We start from the raw sequence: 20,335 nt of genomic DNA, 5'->3' as shown, positions 1-20,335 counted from the left end.
GAGGCTAGCCTAGGGGGCTACAAAAAAGTGAGCACAAAGACAGCCTGAACTGCATGCATAGTGAGTCCCTTTCTGAAAAATAAATAAGTGAATAATAGATCATTAAATCAGATTTAGTAAGTGGCACCAAGCAATTGATTTCTCTTGGGGGGGGGGGGGGAGAGAGAGAGAGAGAGAGAGAGAGAGAGAGAGAGAGGAGAGTAGAGGGAGGGTGAAAAAGCATGACTATGTGTGTGTTTGGGTGGGTGAGTGAATGGATGGATGGGTCAAATAAATGCACAGCAGGGAGACAAATGGAATGCACAAGGTTTCCATGTAAAGTTTTATTTGTTGCTATGCTTCATGGTCAGAAATGTTTAGGAAATGCCCTCTTTGTCCTTTTAGTAACTTGGAAGAGGGCCTCCTCTGGGATTTTTCCAATGCTGCAAGGTCTCCGCTTGCCCTTGGGTACATCCTGAGCACTTTTCTCTCCTACCTCAGTAATTCCTTAACTCAATGTTACTTTTCAACAGAACAAAAAATGTGCCCAATCCATTGTTGTCCCTTTAGGGCTGCTGCATGCAGCCACCTCCTGCTCTAGGCGCTCAGACAGCTGTGGCGACAGGAGTTCCATGCAGTCTCCTGTCTTTTTCCGTCCACCCTCAAATACGTCTCTTATCAGGAAATGCAAACAATGAAGTGGCACTGAAAGAACTTTCACTTCACTTTTGTAGAGAATCCTAACTTTTCATGAATGGTTCATTCACTTATTTTTGGAGAACGTGACTTTGTGTTCAGCCAGTTCTGGGCCACGCTGTCACATTAAATAAAACAGAAGGGTAGGCTGGTGAAGCCATTTTTGCTAAGTTGCTGAACACATTTGTGCTGGATGTTCTTAGTAGATAAAATTATCCTGATTAAGCTGGTCTTTAAAGCTTGCTTTGCCAGAAATAATTCTGTGGAGAGTTCTGAAAAATTGACAACCATGTACTTAGAATGAGTAATTCCTATAGCTGATAGAATATTTTTTATTAGCTTTCAAGAGGCATTAAGATGGTGTGTTTGGGCCTTAACAAGATTCCCAACTCGTGGGAAAGCATCCAGCATGGCTTTGGAGGTTTTGGTCTATCTCTAGAAATTTGGGGGAGCACACTGGCACTCCCCATGAGCAGGAACGAAGACCCCTGTCTAGCTCCTGGCCTCAGTTTCCCTGCCAGTACTCCAACTATGTGACTGCCCACTCCTGTCCCTGTTTAAGCCTCATTCTCGTCTGTGGAAAATAGACTCACTTTGACATGCAGAATTAAGGGGCTTGGAAAACAGGGCAGCCAAGGAAAATCAAGCCGTTCCTCACCTCTGAGCTACTCTAAACTTGCCGGCCCTTGTGAGTTATCAGGCTGAGCTTACCTATACCTGTGGACAGTTAGGAGATCTGTGTTTCGCCGCTGAAATGCTGGTGCATTGCTGAGTGTGTCTAGGTTTGTGGATCATCAGTTGTCCCAAGTGCCCAGAGCTAAATGAAAGGCTCCCAGTGCACAGTGTAAAGGGTTGGACCTGGGAGAGGAGGAGAAGGTTCTGGGGTTAGCCCGAATCCCAGCATTGCACAGGTTTCTGGGAAGCGGTAAATCCTTCCCGTAGTACACATCACAGGACTGCAGTTGTGAGCTACAGCCCATCTCCTGTCAGGCGAGCCGGCTGCCCTCCCCTCTCAGATGGGCTAAAAACCCTGGTGGAGAATAAATAGCTCCGATCGATTGTTCGCTTGGTGTCTCTGCCCACCCTTGTTTCACGCTTAGTTTATGCGGATGTGACCCTGCACAACAAGGGAAGAGGCAGCATGTGTCTTTATGCTTGATTTCAGGGTACGGCAGGGGCGTTTGGGGTGTTTTGGTTCTTATCTAGCAACAACACTTGTGCAGCATTTTCTAATGAAAAAGAAATAGATGTTTGAGAATAAAAGAGGGGTGGGTGGGGAGACTGCAGGTGTGTTCACACCAATTAATTTGTGTTTATGCTGTGGTCAGACGAGTGAATCTTCTAGAAAACTGGAAAATAGGAAGAAAGACTAAAACACATAATTATAATTTGGTCTAATTTTATTTTATTTTGATCCCTTATTTGTATAGTCGCCAGAGTAACCCTTCTAAAACACAGGAAGGATCTTCTTCCTCCTGATCCAACTAATTCCAGGACTCAGCCTAATACCAAAACCTGCGGGCGCCCAAGCCCCTTGCATAATGACACATACTTGTGTTTAATCTACACACATCCTCGATGTGCTTTACATCATCTCTAGGTGACTTCTAATACCTAACGCAATGGAAGATGCTCTGTGTGCCATTCTTGTTCTACATGGATAAGGAAGAAGGGCAGCGAAAGAAGTCTTATGTGGGCAGCCCAGACACAATTGGAATGTTTTCATCCTGCACTTGGGTGAATCCACCCATGTATATGCGGACAGAAAGCATACAGGGGCCAAGGCAGTGTTCCAGAGAGGAGTCCTGGGGCAGGATGGGCTCAGCACAGCCAGGTGTGGTGGCACATACCTATACTGTGGGGGGCTGAGGCAGAAAGATCACGAGTTCAAGCCCAGCCTGACAACTCAGAGATTTAGGGAGATCTTTTCTCAAAAAAAAAAAAAAAATCTGGGATGAAGTTCAGTGCAAAAGCCCTGGATTCAATCCCCAGTACTGAAAATAATGATGATCATGGGATCAGGTGGACATCCATGTGGGTCCTGGCTTAGCCACCACCCTGTGGGTGATGTAGAACTCGTTGCTGATCCCTCCCCAGCTGTAGGCCGGGGTGACAGTGCCTCCCTTGTGAGCCACACTGTGTGAGGTACAGAAAGAGCCTGGGACACCACCTCTCTTCTTGCTGCCACTGGGGCCTGGGAGTGTGACCAACTGCAGGTCTCTGGGGCCTTGGGTGCCTACGTAGGGAAGAATAAGCGGGTCTCTGGGGTCTGCTTGAAATGAGAGAGGAGATGTGCAGACTTGCAAAGTAGGCTCTGGCATCATGCGAATCCAAACAAAATAAGCCAGGTATCAGTAATGCCTTCCCCTGCAGCTCTAAACTCTTTATTTTTTGTGGTTATTGCTTCACATTCGAGCTCCATAAACACACCACTAAGAATAAGGAGAGCTGGCATTTAGAAGAAAAATGGCATCCACAGCTATTTCCCAGGGGGTTCCCCGAGTGCTGATTCTGTGGAAAGCGGCACTTCCTAGATAACTCTGGGTTCTTCATAGAAACACAAATAGGTCGGTAGTGCTGGGAGCCCTGCAGCCCGCAAGGAGGGGGAGAGTGGACCAGTCCTGGCAGACACGGACTCACCTGTGTCCCCCAGCTGAAGAAGGGTGTGGCTGTCCCCCAGCAAGGGAGCTGGGGAGCTGGGTAACGGCCAGCTTTGTGCTACGCCACGTCAGAGCTATGGGTTGAAAGCCCTGAGTAATCATCAGTCCTTTCCTTCTGTGTCGCTTTTCTTTCTCTTCTCATCTTCCTTTTCCCTGCCAGTACCCTTTTTTTTTTTTTTGGTTGCCACTTCTGGTGTTCAGAACCTCAGGGATGAAGATGTGCCTATTGGCCCGAAGCCCTGCAGGCTTGTTTTGTGGGGTGCAGGCAGTGTTTGCCTTCTCCATCCTTCCCACCCATTCTTTGAGCCTATTTTCTTGGCATCAAAGAGGAAGGAAGCTTCTGGAAAGGAAAGTGGTACAGTGCATCTGGCAGGGTTGGTATGGTTTGCCTTGAGAAATAAGCAAATCACCATGATGACTGGACAGGCTCAGGGCAGGCACTGCGGGGCTGTAACCTGTATGGCAGGTGTTTCCTGTCTTCCAGCTGTGTCTTGGGATAAGGACCTCAGTGGGGCGCACCAAGAGGAGCTCTCGTCCTTAGCCTTCCTGTTTTTCTGGTGACTCACCAACCTCAGGATCCATGAAAGGGTGCTCTGGGTGCCTACCATGGCGTGGCTATCCTCCTTTTGCTGTGATATGCGCTAAGTGTCACATTGTCTACAGCCTGCCCACACACTCCCAAAATAGCCACAGAATCCTCCTAATTCTCTGCTATTTTCAGACCTGCTTCTACTTAGAATAATTAGTTTCAATCATTACTCACAAGTTTTGTGCCTAATTGGGAAAGAAATACTTATTTGCCCTAAAGCCATCTTTTTATTTTTTTGAGCTTCAAAGAGCCAGAATTCCAAGAATGAAGCCCTGGGCTCCATCTTCAACACAACAGAAACAGAACAAAAAAATCACCTCTTAGTACGCAGCAGATCCAGAGTTTGACCTCCACGAAACAGTCTCCAGTCTATGTGCTGAGCCCTGCTGTCAACAAAGGACATGACCACACTTACACACTCAGGATGGCAAGATTCCTTCCAGAAGAGAAACTGAGTCTCAGCAGAGGTTGTTCATTGCTCGGGTGTAGACAGTACCCCAGCTGGTGGTAGACATTCCCATGCCAGCCTTCCTGACCACACAGATGCCGAACTCCACCAGCTGGGGGCCTCACGCACACCTGAGTCTTAGAAAGCATGGGTTGACATCAAGACAAATTCTCCAAAGAGCTACTTTATTATGACTTTGAGCATGCAGGGACGCAGGCAGTAAGGCTTTACTTGCTACCTTGTTAGGGGATCTTAGTGTGTTTATAATGGAATTGAATGAGCCTCACAGAGGGAGAAATTGCACCCACCAAAGGCATGCTGTGGTGTGTGGTAGTATATTGGGATGTGGTATGTGACAGACTTTAGGAGAATTCCCAGTCATAAGGCACAGTGTAAGTAGGACGAGCCGAACGCAAGTGTGTGAGTCTGGACAAACACTGTCCTCATCACTGGGAGCCCAGCACACGTGGTTTAGAGGAGCAGAGGTTTTTGAGGCTCACAAGTATAGTCCCTGGTCACCTGTCTCCAAAGTACAAGTGTCATAGAGGAGGGGGTTGTGGGGGACAGCCCCTCACTGCATGGCAGCCAGGAAGCGGAGAGAAGGGAGGAACCAGGGAGGGAGATGCATCCTGCCCAGCCCCGGCCCCAGCAGTCTTCTCTTCGGAGCAGATCCCGCCTCCTGGCAGCCAGCCAGCCGTGGCCTCATGAGTGTAGTACCTTCACACGCATGAAGTTTGGGGAGGACTACCCCAGAGCTAAGCCATGACAAATAGATCGATAAAACACTGACAACACACGTAGCAGCAGCCTGGAAGGAACCGCACAGGAACTGGGAGAAGCGGTGGTCTTTGCACATTAGGGCCGTGCTTGCTATTTTCTGTTTCTCTGTTTTGTTCTGATATATGTTTATAGATAGCAGGACACATGCCTGGGTTTAAGGAAAAGGAAAAATCAAACCAACAGCCACAAATTTACTATTTAAGTCTTAACTCCCATTGGATTAAGAGTCTTGCTACCTGAAGCGGGGGCCCCCCTCTGGGACCATAGCCGAAGGGCAGAAGGTAGTAGAGGCGGCCCCTGGCAGCCTGGAAACGTAGGGTCCCTAGTGAGTGTTTGTGTCCCCTAATCCCAGCTCTACTTGCGTCTCCTCAAAATCTGCCCCTCCCTCTCATTCTCCTTTTGTAACTGCCCTGAAAGGTTCCCAGGCAGCAACCCCCCTGTTACTGTCACCATCTCGCCCAGCCATGGTATGATGGGCACCGTTAGGGAGTGTGGGGAGGTGGCCACCGCTGCTGGGTACCACTGCCTGGGCTCCGTGGAAGCAGCTAATAACTAGGGTCCAGGTTGTTCTGCATGTCATGCAGTAGTGGCACCCCCAGAGGTGCCATCGGGACTGAATGGGGTTCTGTGTGACAGCACCTACCATTTGGTTGTCACTTAATAAACACTGGCTCTCCCACCCCCAGCCCTCCTTCCTGGCTCTTTCTGGAGGGGCCCAAAGCTCACTGGGCTGCTGACCATTTGCCGCCTGTGTCTCCTTCCTGTTCACTCCCAGGATTGGCGTCGATTCACCGGAAGCTCTTTGAACAGGCACCATGGCAAGGAGTCCTGGGGGGAGGGCTCAGACATGGAGGAAGCTGGCGCAGAGATTTGAAGGGCCCCTCCTTGGGGGAACTGAGCTTTTGGAGAGGGGACCCTGTGTCCTGGAAGTGGTTCAGCCTCTTCCTGGGGTTCACACTGTGACTATCCTGGGAAGGAGCAGGGAGTGAGCATTGCTGAGACGAGAACTTCACACTTGCTCTCTGCATCCGGCCCCCTGCTACCTGACCCACTCTCTGTGCCCTCTCTTCTCTTATCAGCTGCCCTGAAGCCTCCCGTGTAGTCTGCTGAGGAGATAGAGGGAACTCAGGAGCAAGAGCCAATGGTGCTCAGAGCCCCCTCTCTGTCTTCAAGAGTCACACAGTTTGCAAACAAAAGGCAGCCTTGGGGGAGGCTGTCCCATTGTTGTACAGATCGGAAGACCAGGACCCAAGGGTTGGCAGTGTGCCCGGGTCCCACCACTGCTGTCCTCTCCTCTCCTCTCCTCTCTGCTCTGATAGTGGCTCCTTCTGAAGCTTCAGGAAACAAGCCTAGTCCGCTCTGCTGGCTTGGGAGCCACAGGAGGCTCGCTGGACCCCAGGGCAGCCCAGGGAGGAGCTGCTTCCCTCCCCTCTGGCTCCTGGGCCTCTGTGCCTGCATCTGGAGTCCTGTGGATCAGAGCCCTGGTGCTCTTCTCCCCTCTGCACCTGTCCCACTCAGGAATGCGCCCTGTGTTTGCATGGGTGTGGGGGTGTTTGCACCCCACCCTGGCTCTGCAGGGTGCAGCTCTTCTCCTGAGCCCCTGGGCAATCTCACCTGCTCAGATGGAGAGGGAACCAGATGTGGTGGGGTGGGTCTTTAGCCAGCACTCTAGCAGGCTGAGGCAGGAGAATCTCATGTTTGAGCCCAACACAGTGGCTTGTATCAGATTTTAAAACTTTTTAAAGGGCTAGAGCTGTAACTTAGAGGCCCTGGATGCAACCCCTAGTCCCACAATTAAAAAAAAAAAAAAAGATGAGGGAACACTGCTGGGGTTTAGCTCAATGGTCAAAAAACCCTAGGATCCATCTCCAGCGGGGGGAGGGGAGGGCAAGATAGAGGGAGGGGGGTTCTGCGCACCATTGGCTGTCGCCCCTGGGTTCCCTTTTTCTTCTCAGCAGATAGTGCAGAAGGCTTTAGGGCAGCTGATAAGCTGAGAAGGTGCTTAGGCCCAGCAGCGTAGAGTGAAGCAAGCTCATTTCTGCCCCTTGAGGATATATATGGCTTTCACATATATTTGAACTGTCCTGGGATCTTTAACTCCATTATTTTGCTCTATTGAGAAGACCAAGCCAGTTAGTTTGCACTTATTGTGTGATTAGGCTCCAGCATGGCTGGGTTTTCTCACAGAGTGGGTCGACATCTTTTCACAATCTACCTGTGCCTTGGCTTCACCTCTGTGTGAAGGACCCTGGCTTCTCACAGTGACTGTGACATTCGGTGCTTGAAGATCCAGGCAAGGATGAACCGTTGCATACCATTATCGTTTCCTTTTTATCTCTGGTCAGAACTGGGGACTGAACAGGGTTTCTGCACTGAACTAAATTCCCAGACCTTTTTAATTTATTTTTTTTGTGATATGGTCTTGCTAAATTTCTGAATTACCCAGGTTGGACTTGAACTCGAGATTCTCCTGCTTCAGCCTCCCAGAGTGCTTGGATTTCAGGCCTATGCTGCCACACTTGCCTCCATTAATTTCTTTAAAAATAGATCTCTCTGCCCTTAGCCCTATTGTCCTGTAGACCTCACACAATTATGGTAACATGTCTTTATAAGGAAAACTCACACGGGCTTTATCATCCACAAAAATAGATTGTGCTTTTAGGAGCTGCCACTGAGCGCATGGAGGGAATTGGTAGTGACCATGTGGGAAACTCATTGTCAAAGGGAAGTCACGTCCAGAGTCAGGAAAGCAAGAGAAACACCAACCTGGGGAAGCAATTACATCTGGGAATTTGAGCCCAAGCCTTCAAAGTGAAAACACATGGGCCCCACCCTTCCCGGAAGCAGGACAAGGTGCCCTTTTGCTGTTAGAACCTCCTGGTAGTCGCTGTCCTGTGAGCTGTGTGGTCACCTTGAGCCCAGGTTTGGTTTTAACTTGACTGGAAAGGGGATGTAAGGGTCTCTGAGCCTGCTGGTAGCCGGATGAGCCACTGCGTGAAGCGAAAGTCCTTCCTCGTGTTTCTTCCTTGGTCATGTCCAAAGAATGGGGAATATTCCTTTCAGAGTATGGGAGAGGTCAAAGTAAAGAAGAAAGTCCAAAGGGCCGTGAGCAAAAAGCAGTTTCTAAGTTTTCTAGTCATTTGTCACCCTAGAGATGAGCCATCAGCTGCTCCGGGCAAACCCAAGGTGCAGAAGGCTGGTGGCCTGGGGTCTTATCAAAGTCCTCTCATCCTTTGGGACCAGGAAGCTGTCAATGCCAGTGAGTGCTGTGAGCCTCTCTTCAGTTACTTTTAAGCTGTCTGGACTTTGAAGCCTCTGGCCACTGAGCCCAAGGATAGGTTAGTGACCAAAGACTTTTGTCACTTCTCAGTCACTGGCTGTGTTCGTCAGCTTGGCACTACTGTGACAGGCACCCAGGATGGCTCATTGGGGCTCATGGCTTTGGAGGTCCTGGTGTGTGAATGGTGACCCTGCTATCAGAGGGTCTGCATCTGGGGGAGCATCCCAGCAGGAAAGCCTGGCAGAGGAAGTGAGCAGAGGAAGAAAAGATCAGAGTCACAGTGTCCCATTCAAGGTCATGCCCTGATGACCCTCTGGGTACATTAGACTGTCATACACACAGCTATCATTTCCTAGGATTATCTGCAAAGAGCTGGAATCCACTGTTCTTAGGGAGCGGGGTAGGACAACTAAAGTGGTAAATAACAAAAGCTGTCTTTCCAGCCCTCGGACACTGAATGAGGTAGTCTGAGTTCTAGACTGATAGCCATCAGCTTGCCTGAGTTCAGAGCAAGAGCTTATTCCACAGAACCTCCCAGATCCCTCTAGTCAGTCAGCACTAGGCTCCACTATGCCACTGTTTTCTTCATTTGAGACAGGGTCTCACTAAGTTGTCCAGGCTGCTGCTGAACTCATGATCCTCCTGCCTCAGCCTCCCAAGTAGCTTGAATCACAAGTGCGTGCTGCCGTGCCAGAAAGCCCACCGTGGTACCTACAGGAACCAGCTTCCTGCTGAGGAAGGTGCATGATCAGTGAGCCACCGGGGTTGAGAATTGTGAGGTGAAGCACTGTATTGGGCTGTGAGGGTCAGAATTGCCCCCAGAGGCCTTTGGATGACACAAACCATGTCTGCCACCTCTGCCTGCTGGCCCCACCTTTTGGCCTGGATGGTCTTGTGTAACAGTAGGACTTCTTCCTTCTGTGGATGTGAATGAAACAGATTGGAAGATGTGTTTGTCTAAGTATGACACCTAAGGCAGTGTTCAGCTTGAGGGATGATCCGGCCCTGGGCTGCCTGTCCAGGCAGAGGCCACACAGCAGACCTGGACCCACCCACCTGCTCACACTTTCCAGCTGGGGACCCTGACCTTACACCCAGTGTGGGCATCTCTGTCCTGGGTGGCAGCATTGCGGCCAGGAACAGCTGGGGCCTGCTGGGGCCCTTCAGGGACAATAGAGGTGGGGTACCCACCAAGAGGACCTACAGGAAGCCCCCCCAGGCTGACTCCTCAAAGCTTCAGCGGCTCAAAAACAACCCTAGGGCCTGCAGCAACAGGCACTGTGCAGCAGGGCAGGGCCTCCTGAGGTCCCTGCCTCAGTCCACAGCCCACAGGTGGAATAGTAGGGACCTAAATTGTTCCCCTTCTTAGGTTAGCCATGACCAGCATCACCTCAGTTAAAAGACTGGCAGTGTCTTCTCCAGTCCTCAAAATGGAAGAAAATCCTTGCCCCTTGCTTAACTCTGATTGTGAAAATTGGGGCCTAGGTAGCTCCCTGTCACCCACACTATGTCCCTGGTCTTGTGAGTTTTTAATTAACTGTGCCCAGTCACATAAGTACTGGGGAGAGTCGGGGAAGAGTAATCTGCACTGTGGCTTTGAGAGAGGTGTCAGGTGAGCACAGTTAATGTGCCTGCAGGGAGAGGGCTCTTGGAGTTTACCCAGGAGTGGATTTGACGTGTAAAATAACATTTGATGCCTTTCTTCCACCCATGAAGCCAGTGCTGCCTTCTGTCGAATGCAGATTTCCTGGCCTAGCTCAGTCTCTAAGCAGGTCTGGAGCAAGGCCGGAGAATCTGCCCTTTAACAAGTGCGTAGTGACACCGATCATTCTTACTTTAGTCCCAAACATGGTCTCTGAAAGTGACTAGCATGGACAGCAGTGCTTTTGGTCTGGGCTACGTCTCTCCCCTCAAAGCTGTGGCACCAGGAGTGGGGTGGCTGAGCTGGTGTGGCTTTGGGGTACAATCAGAGGTGTGCTTTTTTCAGGGACCTGAGGCTCCTGAGGGTCAGACAGAGGTCTTAGTGGAGAGAACCATCCATGGCCCAGCTATTTGTAGGCTGGAGTCCACAATGGTGGGCTGGTCACCTGGTGGGGCTTTTTAAACTCAGAGCTCCCCTGGTGGAAGCCTAGGACTATTAACATGTTCCTCTTGGAAGTGCAGGTTTGAGGTTCTGGGGAGACCTTCAGGCAGAACTGTTAAAGAGGCTGTCATAAATATAGCTTGGTACTCAGGAGAGAGGTGCGGGCCGCCTTGCTGATCTGGGGTCTTCCAGGTACAGGTGCCAGCTGACCCTGTGCACTAACAGGCATGGTTAAAGACAGCTGGTTAAAGCGAGAGACCTTGGGGGGGGGGCACACAGAAAGAGGCAAGTGGGGTCCTTAAGTGTGTGTGTGTGGGTGGACAGGAGGATATCACTGGAGAGGGCAGCACCAGATGTCAGAGCACAGGCCAGGCATGGTGGCACATGTCTGTGACCCCAGCACTCCGGGAGCCTGAGGCCGGAGGATCTTGAGTTCAAGCCCGGTCTGGGCAGCTTAGTGACTTAGTGAGATCCTGTCTCAAAATTTAAAGAGACTGGGATGTAGCTCACTGTAAAGGCCTTGGCCTCATTTCTAGGACTAGACAAAAAAAAAGGAAAGAAAGAAAGAAAAAAAGAAAGAGAAAGAAACTGGGCCCAAATGCAGTGAAGTCTGGGGAAACCCTCCTAAGAGCTGACTCAGTAGAATGACTTAGAGAAGCGGGCCTGAGTGCCGTGGTACTAACTGTCTGGGCTTTTTATTTTGCAGTTCTGGGGATTGAACTCAGGGTCACTGCACTCCGCAACATCCCAGTTCTTTTGAAATTTCTTAGTTTTATTTTGAGACAGGGTCGCACTAAGTTGCTAAGTAGCCCTGGCTGGTCTCAAACTTGCCATCTTCCTGTCCCAGCCCCCGGAGTGCTGGGATTACAGGCGTGCACCATTGCACCCAGGCTGGAGCTGGCAGCTTTATCACTTTTCTTCCTACCTTGTGCTATTTTGCTTTGCCTGGATGACAGACACTCCCTTTGGCTCCCACACCACACTGCGGAACCCATGGGCACAAGCAGCCGCGGGCATATGCGTGGATGGGCGCTGTCGCCAACTTGTGATCGTGTGTGCTTGAGCATGAGCAGATGTCATTCTCTGTCCCTGAGCTAAGCCCTGGGGAGGAGTGGGACAGGTGGTCCTCTTCTTCCCCTTTGGCTTCAACGCTGACCAGATGCCCCTGGGCCCTGGAGCCACAGGCTTCACAGCATGGAAAGGGTTCTGAACCCTCTTTCTGGACCCTCTGGGACAGAAAGACTCAGTCCCAATGATGCCTTGGGGCTTCACGGGTGGATGTGTGTGTTTAATTCATGCTGCTCATTCCATCATCTGGATTTGTGAGAACCGCAGGTTGATTCTGCTCTGTTAACTGCTTATGTTTCTTCCAATTGCTGGGCAGCCGCAGGAAGCCTCCAGCCCTCGCGTGCTGACTTGGAGCTGCAGCGCTGGGGACCCACGCTGACCCTGGCTTCTGTCATTGCAGTTCTGCACAGAGCTGAACCAACCGGTCCTGCCCAACATCCGAAAGTGGAGGGGTCCTCGGGGATGTTGGCGGTCCCTGGTCGCCGAGAAGCCCTCAAGTCAGCTCCAGAAGGTAGGCTGGGCTGTGCAGCCTCACCTTTGCTTTCGTTTTATTTCAGCGGACTCCCCCAGCCCCCAGTCACGGTGTTTTATGTTCTCCCGTGCCATTGTCCTTGAGCAAGTTTGTATTGCCACCCAATTTCTCAGTCTCTTCCATTCCTCTCCAGTGCCCTGGTGCTCACTTCATATTGAGCTCAGGAGTAGATGGCTGCCCAGATAGAAATGTGTGCTAAAAAAAAAAAAAGAAAGAAAGAAAGAAAGAAAGAAAGAAAGAAAGAAAGAAAGAAAGGTGTACTTAAGGTCCTAGGAGGAGGAATCTTCCCTCAAGGCCAAGACAGCAGAGAGGCATTTTTGTCCTCTGTCCTTGAAATTCCTTTGTTAAAGGCCAGGCATGGTGCTGCACACCTGTAATCCCAGCACTTGGGAGGCTGAGGCAGGAGGATCGCCACAAGTTCAGGCCAGCCAGGGCTATATGGCAAAACCCTGTTTCAAAACAGCAAAACAAAAAGGATGAAGTTTCCACTGACTGGAAACTTCAGCATACCTGAGTTCATAGCTGAAGTATTTGCCTTCATAGTTGAAACTGCACGTAGAGATCTTCTGTCACCACTGCCAGCAGATGTTGGTCCTGAGTTTTGTCACCAGTGTCGCCCTGTGGTGCGGGTGGGTCTCCACTGCACACATTTTCACTCTTTTATACTATAGTCAGACCCAGGTTTAAATCTGCAGGCTTTTAGACTGAACAAAAAAGGTCTTGATTAGTCCGAGTGGAGCAAGCGAGCTGAGCGGTTCAGTGTTCGCGTCTCAGAAACCAGTAGTGCTTGCAGCATGGCTGACCAACTGACTGAAGAGCAGATTGCAGAATTCAAAGAAGCTTTCTCACTATTTGACAAGGATGGTGATGGAACTATAACAACAAAGGAGCTGGGAACTGTAATGAGGTCTCTGGGGCAGAATCCCACAGAAGCGGAGTTGCAGGACATGATTAATGAAGTAGATGCGGACGGTAACGGTACAATTGACTTCCCTGAATTTCTGACAATGATGGCAAGAAAAATGAAAGACACAGACAGTGAGGAAGAAATTAGAGAAGCATTCCGTGTATTTGATAAGGATGGCAATGGTTATATTAGTGCAGCAGAGCTTCGCCATGTGATGACAAACCTTGGAGAAAAGTTAACAGATGAAGAGGTTGATGAAATGATCAGGGAAGCAGATATTGATGGTGATGGCCAAGTAAACTATGAAGAGTTTGTACAAATGATGACAGCAAAGTGAAGACGTTGTACAGAATGTGTTAAATTTCTTGTACAAATTTGTTTATTTGCCTTTTCTTTGTTTGTAACTTATCTGTAAAAGGTTTCCCCCTACTGTCAAAAAAAAATGCATGTATAGTAATTAGGACTTCATTCCTCCATGGTTTCTTCCCTTATCTTACTGTCATTGTCCTGAAACCTTATTTTAGAAAATTGATCAAGTAACATGTTGCATGTGGCTCACTCTGGATATATCTAAGCCCTTCTGCACATCTAAACCTAGATGGAGTTGGTCAGATGAGGGAACATCTGGTTATGCCTTTTTTAAAGTAGTTTTCCTAGGACATGTCAGCATGTTGTTGTTGAAGTGTGGAGCTGTAACTGCGTGGCTGCGGACAGTCAACAATATGCACTTCAAAGTTGCACTATTGCAAAACGGGTGTATTATCCAGGTACTCGTACACTATTTTTTTGTACTGCTGGTCTTGTACCAGAAACATTTTCTTTTATTGTTACTTGCTTTTTAAACTTTGTTTAGCCACTTAGAAAAAAAAAATCTGCTTATGGCACAGTTTGCCTCAAATCCATTCCAAGTTGCATATTTGTTTTCCAATAAAAAAATTACAATTTAAAAAAAGGTCTTGAACTAGAGATGTAGCTCAGTGGCACAAGGTTCTAGGTTCCATCCCCAGAAAGCTGGGAGTGGTGACACAGGCCTATCATCCCAGCATTGAGAGGCAGAGGCAGTAAAACTGTCTCAAGTTGGAGTCCATCCTGGGCTACATAATGAATTTAAGACTGGGCTGAACTACCATGTCTTTAAAAAAAACAACAACAAAAGGATCACTGCATAATTTCCCATAAATGGAGTTGTTATTTTTCATCTGTAGCAGACTTACTGTGCTTAGAAACACGTGTGAATTCTATGGTTGGTGTGTACAGCTTAGGCTCTTCAACCATCAATCATAAATGCATGCTAGATTAAAAGTAGCCAGTTATTTATTATTGTTGACAATAATAAGCCTATGCTCATTGTTAATGACCGTCAGCCTCTACTTTTTTTTTTTAGCACCTCCTAATCCTCCTCTCGGGCCTGATGCTGTGGCGTGGGTTCAAGCACGGTGCTTCTGGGCCAACCACTGAGCCCAGAGCCATCCCCACTGGGTCTCAGAAAAATAGTAATACCACCTTGCCATTCTATAAATAGCACTCAGAGTGTGTGTGTGTGTGTGTGTGTGTGTGTGTGTGTGTATCAGAGTCATCCATTCAGCACACCTTCTCTATCTATCCAACAAGTTCCCCAGGCCTGGCAACTTTGCACCAGGCCCTGGATGTCGTGCCGGGTGCACCTTGGAGAGAGTGGCAGCCCCTCCTCCAGGATGCTCACAGCCGGCCAGGACAGCGTAGGTCACCCTGGCCCTGCTGGAATTTTAAATCTGGACAGATTTCTGCTCAGCTTTTCTGTCCTTGGGATGCAGACCTAACACCCACAGCCTAAAAGAGGAATGCTCACACCTAGCTGCAGCTCACAGTTTCAGAGGACTCGGTCCATGGTCACCAGGCTCCGAGCAAGAACATCAAGCAGAAGGGGGCGGCAGAGCAAGGCTGTGTAGTTCGTGCTGACCAGGAGCGAAATGGGAACAGCGCCAAAGAGGAAGGGCGAAGGACTATGCAGAGTACCTGGGGTCACACCTCCATGAGCCCCCAGATGTACCTAGACATGTACTCTATAGATCTGCCAGTCATTTCTTAATCCATGAAGTTGACTATCAGGATTAATGGTCACAATCAATAATCAAAAAAATGTGTTAAAACAGTATGAATCAAACAGTTTCAGTTCAGGAATATTTGGTCTTCATTCTGCGCAAGAAAGCACAAGCCCTGCTTCCCAGCCCTGGCCTCATATCTCTGGGTCCTCAGGTCCCTTCTTTGGCACCCAAGCCATAGCCTAAAGAAGTTTTCAGAGAAGAAAGTGGAGACCTCAGAGACTTGGAAGAAGTGCTTATTTGCCCCCCAGTGCCCCTGCCTGGGAGGTGGTGTTCAGAGCCACGCCTGTGTGCCTCTGCTGAGCCGGCTGCTCTTGACCTTGACCACCTGAGTCTGACGTGCTGAAGGCACCCAGATGGGTCACAGACCAGGGACAGAAGAAGCAGTGTGCACAGAAGTGGGGGTGGGGTGACAGGAAAGGCCCTGGGGCCACTGGGGACAAACAGAGCAGGTGTGAGAAGGAAGGTGGTACTGGAAGCCGGAGCAGTTTTCAGGTAGAAGATGCCCTGGGCCCTGCCCTGTGCAAGGAAGGTGGCCCTGGCAGTGCTGCATGGGACACACACAAGGGACAGGAGCAGACGGAGCTGACAGCACTGCAGACTTCACGGTATCCAGGACACTGAGGTGGTGACAGCCTGGGTGGCTCGTGGCTCCCTGACACAGGGGACACTGACACCCATGTCTGTGACTGTTCACCCAGTTCTTAGCAGGGGGCACAGAAGCTGCGGCCTAAGCCAGAACTGGAGACCCAGGGCAGCTGCCCAGGAGGACACTCATGCAGGGCCATTCCTCTCTGGCAACACGATGGGGCTGTGAGCAGCACTGCTGGCCTGGGTGACAGTGCGCAGCCCCCACCTGATCCCCCTGAAGCTGTGTGTGACTCATCAGGCTGCAGAGAAGAAGCTGCTCCGTACCCAAGTCCCTGCCCACGGCTGAGGCAGACTGCTGGAGAGCAGCCTCTCAGGTGGCAGGAATGGCGGGGTCCCCACGGATTCAGCAACCTGGAATCTGTGCCCCCAGGACCCTCAGGGCCTGTGACCCAGGCTGAAGCCTGTGCACCTGCAGAGCCCTCGGTCACTTCCTGAGCACCCACCGGTGAGCCCCAGACTCCTTCATCCAGCAGTGGCAGACCGAGCAGGCTCTTGGTGCCAGGCCTCATGCTCTGTGACAAAAAGCTCATCTGCAAGTCCCCTCTGCCCTGCACAGGCTCCTGAATGGTTCTCAGTGTGGCCTTCACGGTTGCAAGGTTCTCAGGAAGTTACTCAGCCCCTCCAAGCAGCAGATCCTCTCCTAGAAGGGGGTGGGGCACAAGCTGCTGCCTTGGGCATGGCATGGTTACCAAGGTAACACTGCCCAATCAAAGGGCAGGGCCTGGCTGTGTGGGGCACTTCTGGAGAATGACCTCGGGGAGTGTGTGTGTGTGTGTGTGTGTGTGTGTGTGTGTGTGTGTGTACTGGCATCTCCCCCCATGCCAGGCTGCACCTTGCCAAACTCGCACCCAACACCCACTCTGTCTCCTTTTTGCTGCAGGGTGCTGGGTACTCAGGGTTCCTGTGGGACACCGCAGCCGGCGTGGAGCTGCGAGATGCTCCTGGGCAGGAGAGCCCGCCCAGCAATGGACATGGGAGGCCCCCAGCACCGAGCCCGTACCTCGCCAAGTTCAAGGTACGTGCACCACAGGTCACCTGTGTGTGCTGCTCCCTCTAAACAGGAAACGTCTTCGTAGAACTGCAGTTGAGAAAAGCCTCTTCTTGTTGCTTTGGGTTTAGTCTCTAAAGATGAGAGTACACACTCCTGGGCCTGCCTGGGTAGATGACCTTGTCCAGGGCAGGGATGAAGGTGATCTGCAGTGACTCTCAGTCCCAATAACTGTGACACATGGGCAAGAGAGAGGAGGAGCCAGGTATAGTGGTATGTGTCTATAGACCCAGCTAGTTAGGAGGCTAAGACAGGAGGGTTGCAAATTTGAGGTCAGTCTGGACAACACAGCAAGATCCAAACCCCATTGAGAGAGAGAGAGAGAGAGAGAGAGAGAGAGAGAGAGAGAGAGAGAGAGACAGAGAGAATCATTGTGGTCCCAGCCCATACATATCACAAGGACCCAGGAGGCTTTCTTACAATCAGGGATGCCTCAGCCCTATTGCAGTTTCTGCGGTAGAGCCCAGGATGGTCTGTCTTTCAAGGACTCTTTCAGCAGCCCCTCACCCACCTGGCACTGCTTAGTGAGGCCCAGTGTCTTAGAATGGCTGAGTCAGGGCAGCAGTCTGCTCTGCAGAACCCCCTTCCTCAAAGGCTCCCCAGGTCCCTCTCCCTTATTCCAGGGAGCAAGGACCCCTGGAGGAGCTTTTGGGGCTGGAGCAGACTCGGGGAGCTCTGGGTAGAGGCTTAAGCCAGCCCTGTCTGGGGCAGCTGAGCAGACACACACCCCCATTATGCTGTCCCTTGGGCCCAGAACATCCTGGGGTGCTAATGAGAACAGAACACTGGAATTCAAACAGTGAAGAGTAGCAGTCCGGTGACAGTGAGGCCTCTCCTTAAGTGCTTGACCTCCACACCCTAGGCAGGCCCAGTGTCCCCTAGGACAGCAACCCCTTCCTTACTAGTGTACCCTACACCACTGGAGCCTGCAGGTCACCTGAGCCCAGGGCGGTTATCCGTGGCAGAAGACACGGCAGCTCCTGTGTTGGGGATGCCACAAGCCACAGCTCCCTCTCGCCCATGGCTGCCAGGCAGTGGATGGGTCATGTGCTCACTAGGGTGTCCACTGTTGGCACCTCTTGTGCCCCAGCCTGCAGTCTCCATACTCAGGGACCTGCTAAAGATCCCCAGGTCATCTTTAAAACCTCCTGACATGATACTGGGCCCCTTTCTATGTCAAGTGACTTTGGCCAAGTGCAGCTACAGCAGCCCGCAGACTACTAGTGTTACTACAGATCCAGTTGGCTTTTGAAGATGTGCTTAGTGGTGCATATCCGGAATCCTAGCACTCTGGGAGGCTGAGGCAGGAGGGCTGCAAGTCTGAGCCTAGCCCTGGGCAACTTAGCAACTTAGGAAAACCCTGTCTCAAAATAAAAAATAAAAAAAAGGGCTGGGGATACAGCTCAGTGTTTAGGCCCCAGGTTCAATCCCCAGGGCTGCCAAGGGGGAGAAAAAGTATAAGCTGTTTTCAGTGAGAAAGTGCTGCGGTGCCCCCTGCAATGGTCCAGGTCCTCTCAGCAGTGCCCTAGCCAGCCACTTGGCCTTCTGTGCTTCAGGTCACATGCTGGGCCAGGTAGATGGTCTTGGTTGGAGAACTTATTTCAGAGATACAGTGCCTGCCTGTCATGTGCAAGGCCCAGCATCCTACTCTGTACTGCGAAAAGAAGAGAAAAAAAGAAAAAGAGAGAGAGAAATGACAAGAAATGTGGTGCATCCTGCCCAGCCCAGTCTCCAGGTGGCTCCCCTGGCAGGCGGGGCAGCAGCAGCAGAGCTGTGGGCCCAATAGTGACACCTCTGTCCTGGGGCCAACAGCCAAACCCCAGGCAGCCAAGCAGGGCCTTGGGCCCCGTGATTGAGTGCCTGGCCATGGCCTGTGAGCGCCCCCTGCTGCCTAGCTGTGATCAGAGTTAATCAGGAAGCAGGACAGTGTGGGCTTCCAGGCACCTGAACCCCCCAGTGGTGGGACGGACAGGCATGGACTGGGGTGGAGGTTCGCTAACATCAGCTGTTAGAGACACCTCTTTTTCTCACATGGTTGCTTAGAAGGGAAGAAAATAAATCGAGCCCTGCTATGTAGAGCCACTCTGGCCAGTTTTAGGGTGGGGTGGGGTGGGGATCTGGTACAGTGCAGGTCCTGTCCATGCAGGTCTGGGCTCTGGGGATTGACACCGAAGCCTCCCCTGTCCCCTGGGCAGTGCTGGCTGCGACTTGTGGTCCACTGTGAGCACAAAGCCAGCTCTGAGCTGCATCCAGGAAGCAGCAGTGTACGAGCCCCTCCTTATTGCTCTGTCTCCTGCTGCCCAGGTGGGAAGTAACGAAGTGACCCTCGTGAACCTTCACCTGGCCACCCTGAGCCCCCCGGTGATGGAGAATCCCGGCAAGAATCCCAGTGATGGCCACCGGCTTGTGAGCTTGGCACAGGCCCTGCAGGGAGCCCTGAAAGGTGGGTAGGACAGATCCTTCTCCGAGGCCAGGCAGGCAGCTTGAGGTCCTCCATGCCACCAGGGCCACCCACCAAGGTCAGCAGAGCAAGCCGTGGGGACAGGGGAAAGTCACATGCCTGGTTCTCACAGGGCCCAGCTCACCCTGGGTGTGGCCCACGCCTGTCTCTGTGGACATCATGTGTGCACTCCCTGCTATTGGCTTTGTGCCTTGTCTGCCTTTTGTAAATGGAAATAATTGGGGGGCAAATATAACTGATGTGTCTTCCCTGTGACAGCTCGTCCCGGTCCCACTTCATGGTGCCACTTTGGGATGCTCGCATGCTCTTATGAACGACAGACAGGAGTAGATGGGGAAGGTGCCTTGCTATTAGCAACCAACTGAGCTTGCCCTAGCAGGAGGTCTTAGTCTCAGCCCCAAAGGTGGCTGCCGAGCTCAGGCTACCACCCCGCTTCAGGCCCCTTCTGCTGGGCCCTCAGGAAGGCACAGAGGGAAGCACCAAATATCTGGGGGCTTAGGGTAGCCAAGCCACTTCTGAAACACCAGGAGAATTAGAACACGGGTTGGAGGCTGAAGCAGGAGGATCACAAGTTCCAGCCCAACCAGAGCTTCTTAGCAACCAAGGAAGACCCTGTCTAAAACTAAAAAATAAGAAGGGCTGAAGATGTAGTTTAGTGTGAAGGACCTGGTTCAATCTCCAGAACAGCAAACAAAATTAGACCCTCCAAAACACCTAATCAAAATATGGGTAAATGAATGGAATAGCATTTCTCAAAGGAAGAAGTACAAATGACCAATACATATATTTTAAAATATTCAACATCTTTAGCTATCAGGGAAATGCAAAATGAAACTAGGCCAAAATTCTATCTCGCCAAGACAGAAAGGCTATCAGCAGGAATACAAAATAAAACAAGTCATAGAGGTACAGGCATGTGATCCCAACACTCTAGGAGGCTGATGCAGGAGGATTATAAATTCAAGCCTAGGGGTCCGAGGAGATGGCTCAGTAGAATAAGCGCCTGCCTGGCAAGTGGAAGGGCCTGAGTTCAATCCCCAGTTCCCTCAAAAAAAAACAAAAAAACAAAAAA

At 50.9% G+C, this 20,335-nt stretch overlaps 2 protein-coding genes across 3 annotated transcripts in view; both read left to right on the top strand.

Annotated features, from left to right (window-relative positions):
• Eepd1 (endonuclease/exonuclease/phosphatase family domain containing 1) overlaps nt 1–20,335 on the top strand; it is a 104,721-nt gene that overhangs the window by 71,874 nt on the left and 12,512 nt on the right. For both annotated transcript variants that reach the window (XM_004629575.2, XM_023713432.1), the window contains exons 4-6: nt 11,984–12,094; nt 16,635–16,769; nt 19,107–19,245. In XM_004629575.2, coding sequence (XP_004629632.1) covers nt 11,984–12,094; nt 16,635–16,769; nt 19,107–19,245 — 385 coding nt within the window. The remainder of the gene's footprint in view (nt 1–11,983; nt 12,095–16,634; nt 16,770–19,106; nt 19,246–20,335) is intronic.
• LOC105741991 (calmodulin) lies at nt 12,871–13,882 on the top strand. The gene has a single exon (XM_012514397.2). It carries the CDS (start codon nt 12,910–12,912, stop codon nt 13,357–13,359), a length of 450 nt encoding a protein of 149 aa, XP_012369851.1. The 5' UTR covers nt 12,871–12,909; the 3' UTR covers nt 13,360–13,882.

Source organism: Octodon degus, unplaced genomic scaffold, assembly GCF_000260255.1.
Source record: "Octodon degus isolate 3935 unplaced genomic scaffold, OctDeg1.0 scaffold00031, whole genome shotgun sequence".
Taxonomy (NCBI): Eukaryota; Metazoa; Chordata; class Mammalia; order Rodentia; family Octodontidae; genus Octodon; species Octodon degus.
This window is presented reverse-complemented; position numbering and strand designations above follow the sequence as displayed.

Coding starts and splice junctions, on each gene's coding strand:
- LOC105741991 (XM_012514397.2), top strand. CDS start 12,910: ATGGCTGACCAACTGACTGAAGAGCAGATTGCAGAATTCAAAGAAGCT.